Genomic DNA, 6,323 nt, shown 5'->3' with positions numbered 1-6,323 from the left:
GAGGTAAAAAGGGAAAAAGTGGTGGGTGAGGGGATTCAGATTTTATGGGGGCCAGTTTCGAATTGCACTATTGCAGCCATCCGTATAGTGCCCCTTGAGAGCGGTTTTGAAGGAGTCAAGGGATTCACATGTCTTAATGACTGTTGGTATAGGGTGTTTCACATTTTGGTGGCATAGGAGCGAAAGGAATTTAGTTCCTTGTTTGTACCGAAATCTGGGTTGCACATGGTTTGTTGAACTCCCTCTGGTGTTGTGTGGACTTCGTTGACATTAAATAAGGAAGTATCTTGGTGGTGTAACGAATCTTGTGGACCAGACCCCATTGCAAGATCATTACTCTGTCGTCAACTATAAGCCATTCCAACCTGTCAAAGTGGGCAGGGGTGAGGTGGGTTCAGGGGGTGACGGCAAATATGAGACGTGTGCGGGGACAAGATGACGTACGTAAACTTTCCCTTCATTGTCAATGGCATTTAATGTTTGTGTTGCGGACATTTTGTGGGGACAAAAGCTCTATATAGACGCTTGTGTGAAGTGAGGGGTGGCCACTGTGGCTGCCACATGACATCAATGCAGTGGCATTTCAATGGGAATTACATGTTGGGCAGACAACAATAAGCAAGCATAATAGCAAAGAGATGGATCATTTGTTCTGTCAGATATAACTGTCACTTCCGTTGGTCAGCATTAGAGTACAGTTGATTAAACACATATGTACATATCCAGAGCATACATATCCATGTGAAACACATAATACACTGTTTATATATTCATTGCGAGTATAATAAATACGCTAAGTGAAGTATATAATATAATAGTGTATAAATAAATTGAATAAATAAGTTGAAGAGCAATAGTCATCATTGCATCATGGGCATGTGCAGGAGGTCGTAAGGTAAGAAGACAGCGCACTTTTGAATATGTTGAAAGATGAAATGGATCGAATATTGGTTGGTAAGTTGTTCCAGTCAGAGGGAGCATAAATGCATAAATGCAAAGCAATACATTTAAACATAAATGCATTTTACCTAATGTATTGGAGACTATGGGAACAGAAAAATAAGGTTGAATGGAATCCCTTAGTTGCTAATTGGTGGTGGGTGGTTCTAGAAACTGTTTGAGATATTGAGGATAATTGGTTTTCAAAGAGATATACCTGCCAGACGAGTAGGCTACAAAGGCTGAAACCTAAGGCATGCATTTGCATTCTAATGTGTGATTGAGGGTCATGCTATTGAGTTTGTGCTTGAAATGTACTGTAATTCTGCAAACTGTTAATAAATATTTCAATCAATCAATCAATCAATCAATGCTCTATGCGCAACGGTCAATCCGCAGAAAAGGATTTGGACAGGCGGGCCGTCTGTCCTCGCCTTATTGTATAGATAACGCCACTGCAATACTGCATCAATGTTTGTTTAACTTCTGTAAACAAACATTAAAAGTCCATAGACTTGGCTGCCATATCATTTCAAAAGCCAGACAAAAAAAAGAAGAACAATCACACCTGTGTGAAGTGAGTGGTGCTCATCATACATCATCTCATTCTGGCCAATCACAATGTGGGTCCTCACTTTCTTCACATATTATTCAATGTTTGTGTTCACACAAACCCGGAAAGCTGGGCATAGGAGGGCCTAGTGCCCCTCAAAAATCACACTTGTGTGAAGTGAGGGGCACAAGATGGATTTATATTGGCCATATGACGTCTTATGTCATCAGTAATTACAGCCCTAAACAAACATCAAAGTCCAATAGACTTGGCTGTCACATGACATCATCTTCAAACGTTTTTCGGATTTTTAGCTGCGTTTCTCCATCGGTTTTCCGAGAAAACGCGTCCAGTGTGCAACCACCTTAAATGGTTGGGGGGTGCTGTGAATTTCTGGGGATAAGCTTGGACTTTCTACCGGGTGCCTTCATGGCTTCACGTGATGTTTGTGCCTTTACCAATATAAATGGTAAAAACACAACACTGTTTTACCATTAACCCCCATTGAATCAGGGGAAGCATCTTGTGTTAGCTATTCAAAAATAGCAGATATACAAGCTCACAGTGCGTCACTTCGTGCCACACTGCGAGCTTGTGCATCTGCTATTTTTGAACATTTTTGAAGAATCTTGAAAGTGCGAGAACTAACGATTTAGAAGGCATTTGTAGAGTCGCCCCTCCTCCTCCTATAGGTTTTAATGGGTCAACCGCACAACAGCAGTTGAGAAATGTTGCGCTGGACGTTGAATTTGAAAGGAGTGCCAAAGAAGAACTTCCATGCTGCCGTGGCGGTGGGACACAGGGTGTACTCGTTTGGCGGGCACTGCGCGCACAACGTGGATCAGATCGGTGTCCACGTCTTCAACATGGTGTCGTTGCGCTGGATCACGTTGGCCCAAGTGACGACCGGAAGAGGCCCGGAACGACCCCCTCAGGTTCCCCCCATGCTCTACAGCCACTCGGCCGTGGCCATAGAAGACCTCATCTACATCTGGGGTGGTTTCACTAACACGGGGAGGTACGGCGATGGGCTTTATGCGTTCGACGTCGACACCCGTGCGTGGCTCAAGCCCAGGGTCCACGGGACCGTCCCCGGGGCGCGGTATAACCACTCGGCCTGTGCCCTGCGCAAGGTCATGTATGTCTACGGCGGGTACAGCCAGCTGACCGGACGCACAAATTCCGTTCACATGTTGGACACCGGCGCCATGTTCTGGTCCCTGGTCGATGCCGGAGGCACCCCCGCGCCCGCTTCGGAACGTCACTTTTCCACCATCGTCGGTACAAAGATGTTCGTGTTCGGGGGCTACAATAACGACTACGAGAATGATGACAACGTCAGAGTGTTTGACACGGACACCGACTGCTGGCTGAGCACGCCTTCGGCACGGCTTTTCCCAGAAGTCAGAGGGGATAATCCCGCCTTCGCCCACGGCGGAGAGCTGTACGTATTCGGTGGCAAACACCTTGACTTCAACGATCTGTGGAAATTCCATCCAGAGACTTTCTCCTGGAAGAAGATCAAGCCCAAGGGGAAAGGCCCGTGCTGGATGTCCAGGATGTGCTGTTGCACTGTGGGAGATCGTATCATCACCTTTGGAGTATACACGCCTGATGACCTGTACATCTTAGACCTAAGTCCTAGCCTGAAGACATTATGCAAGATGGCAGTTATTCAGTGCAGTCTGGAGCAGTCTGGACTCCCACACACCATCAGGTGGGAACTGGCAGCCATGACGACCAACGGAAACAGAAAAGACTATTGAGAATGCTCGCTAACATGAACCCACAAAAAAACAAGTAAACAGCAAGCCCACATACAGGTTAAAAGTCACACCCCAGTGTGAAGTACATGACGTCATAGTATTTTGCCATTGACTTGAATGGGAATTGTGCTTGGGAATTAGCATGCACACAAAGTCACTTGTTTGAGCGGTCAGCACTGCTCAAACATAGATGACATTGGCAGAAAACAAGTTCAATGGAACAGAAGAAATGGAAAGACCAGGACCAGGAGATCCCCACACTTACAAAGTGTCCATTCAGAAAGAAAGAAAGAAAGCAGAGCACAGGAATGTGCTTAATGATACCCACCAGGAACTATAAGCAGCATAGAGCATAAACCAACTGAACTGTGCCACGGTATTGCTGCAAAGTATCATATGCCCACTTGTTCTCCATCAGGGATGAATGTATTCTTTGAGAAAAGGAATGGAGAGTTAAGGAAGAGAACTATGAGAGAGGGGAACCCATTTTTGAGGGGGGCTAGCCCCTCCTACAGTTTTGTGTGTATGTGTGTCGACTGTCTGTCCGTTTCGTTTGAGCACGGAATGTGCTCAGCTGAATCACGGAATGTGATGTATGATGATATATGCGCGCCCCTCGCTTCACACAAGTGTGATTTCTTTTATTAGTTTTTCTTCTGCTCTGTCATATTTGGGACAATTTTAAAGCAAGCAGTATGAGGTCATGGTTGCCAGTTATACAATGTTTCAACTTATAATGACATTATGCCCAAAATAGTAAAGTGCCACATTGACATCGCTTATGATGCAATTCATGTATTGATTGATTTGATATTGATTTATTGTGACAACATCTTTGTTTATTGTTGTTGTTTTGTTATTTTAATTAAATTTGTTTTAGATACTGGTTACTAGGATGGTCTAGGATGGTTACATCAGTGGGCTGGATAAAGTGAAAAAGTCATACGATTTGTCACACGTTACCGCAGTGAAATTTGTTCTCCGCATTTGACCCATCTCTTGGAGCGGTGAGCCGCAGTGGTGAGCTGCAGCGTGCGCCACGCTCGGGAATCATTTGATTAGTGGATTTGACCCCCAATCCAACCCTTTGATGCTGAGTGTCAAGCAGGGAGGTCCCATTTTTACAGTCTTTGGTATGACCCGGCCGGGGATTGAACCCCGACCTGAGCGACCTCCCGGTTTCAGGGCGGACAGTCTAACCACAAGGCCACTGAGCTGGATAAGATCCTATCTGGAGGGGAGAGAAGGTGCAGGTGAACGGAATCCTGTCCCCCCCCCCCCCCCCCCCCCCCCTCCCAGTGAGCTGCGTCATACTATAGGCCAGGACCTTTACTGTTCCTACTGTATGTAAACGACATGCCATCGGCACGTGACTGCAATCTGTTCATGTTCGCAGATGACTGGGGCAAGGAAAGGACAGACTGCAGGTTGAGGAGGCCCTTAGCTCCGAACTCGGTATAGAATCTGTACCTGCATGGCTCACTGATAACAGACTATCACTGTGGCTGTGACTGTGGCTCAGGAGGTAGAGCAGGTAGTCCAATGATCCATGGGTCGGCGGTTCGAATCCCGGCTCCTCCTGTCTACATGTCGAAGTGTCCTTGGGCAAGACACTGAACCCCAAATTGCTTCCGATGTGCTGGTTGGCACCTTGCATGGCTTCCGTCGCAATCGGTGTATGAATGTGTGTGTGAATGGATGAATGTAATGCACATCTAGGTAAAGCGCCTTGGATAAAGGTGCTATATAAATGCACCATTTACCTTAGGAAACAACTGAATCCATTCTCTTTGGGTCCAGAATAAACCTCTCCAAGGCCAAAGACTTCACGGTCAAAGTGGGCGACAATGTCGGACAAGGAAATGTGAAATGAACTACACATGGGTTGCATCTTAACTGCATGGGTGCCATAGGTAAATGATGTAAACAATACAGTAGACCTACAGTACCTTCTGCCGACACCAGAGGGAACCAAAGACCGACATAGGCCTACTGTTTGAGCTGAGTTTCATGGCGTTTATATCAGTGTTTTGATTGATTGATTGAAATATTTATTAACAGTTTGCAGAATTACAGTACATTTCAAGCACAAACTCAATACAAAGACTGTTAACTGTGAGTGGACGACCCAATTAAGCATTACACTTGTTTACAAGAGGGTCCACCATGTTCAATTCATCAAAACATTTAGAGACGTACAAATAGACACTTCTATATAGTCAAAGAACAGAACAGGAATTCATCATAAAGGAAGCAAAAAGGGAAAAGAAACATATACAGTGTATTATGTTTATCTTCGTGGGACGAGGCCAGAGCTTCATGCTGCATCAGATTTGCAAGATGATCGGCCTCGTCATTGCTGTGATCAAGGGCTACGCAAAGGAGTACGTGATGGAGCGGAGCTGGGGTGAGGATAAGGTTGATGTTCCCAAGGCTCCTGGGTTGGGCCTGGTTCTGGAGCAGGTACATTTTGACAGGTACAACAAACGGCCTTCATGAGCGCCTCGAATGGAGCCGAGAGGAAGAGGCCATTAGGACCTCCAAGGAGGACCACATCTATCCGAGCATTGATGAGACCGAATGCCAAGAAGGCTCCATGGTTAGCTCAACTTAGCTGGATGGCCACACTTCTTTGCCGTGACTTTGAGGCTACTTCTACGCATTCGCAGGAAGAGAAGGACCAGAAACAGCATGATGAAGATGAGGGTAAAGCATCTTCGCAGATCTTTTGCCGCTGACTTTTTCTGCATGAAATGATTGTCAAGAATGTCAATTTTGTGATACATTTCATCCTGCACACAATTCTATACTTCAAAATCCTAACACTGACTGGGGACAGTGGGGAGTCTGGGACATACGTAGGTGGGTTGTTGCTAGTCTAATGATCAGATCATACATCTTAATGTGAAAATATTTCTAAATGTTATGTATATATTATGTTATGTAGGCCTATAACCCATGGACAATCAAAAAATATTGCCGGGGAAACTCTCCCGCCAGGTGAAAGGAAGCAGCTTGGACTCCTCATGCAAAGAAGGAAGCATGAGGTCAGTCTGCTGCCCTCC

General features: G+C 45.6%; 1 protein-coding gene across 1 annotated transcript; it reads left to right on the top strand.

Annotated features, from left to right (window-relative positions):
- Nucleotides 1-2,220: 2,220 nt before the first annotated feature.
- Nucleotides 2,221-5,996, top strand: LOC310877799 (kelch domain-containing protein 3-like; the record flags this gene model as incomplete). The annotated part of the gene is made up of 4 exons (XM_083791748.1): nucleotides 2,221-3,113; nucleotides 5,059-5,122; nucleotides 5,572-5,721; nucleotides 5,928-5,996. The coding sequence occupies 4 exons, from the start codon at nucleotides 2,221-2,223 to the stop codon at nucleotides 5,994-5,996; spliced, it is 1,176 nt and encodes a 391-aa protein (XP_083647874.1).
- Between the last annotated feature and the right edge of the window lie 327 nt (nucleotides 5,997-6,323).

This window comes from Protomyctophum parallelum (genome assembly GCF_964188405.1).
Source record: "Protomyctophum parallelum genome assembly, chromosome: 20".
In the NCBI taxonomy this organism is placed as follows: Eukaryota; Metazoa; Chordata; class Actinopteri; order Myctophiformes; family Myctophidae; genus Protomyctophum; species Protomyctophum parallelum.
This window is presented reverse-complemented; position numbering and strand designations above follow the sequence as displayed.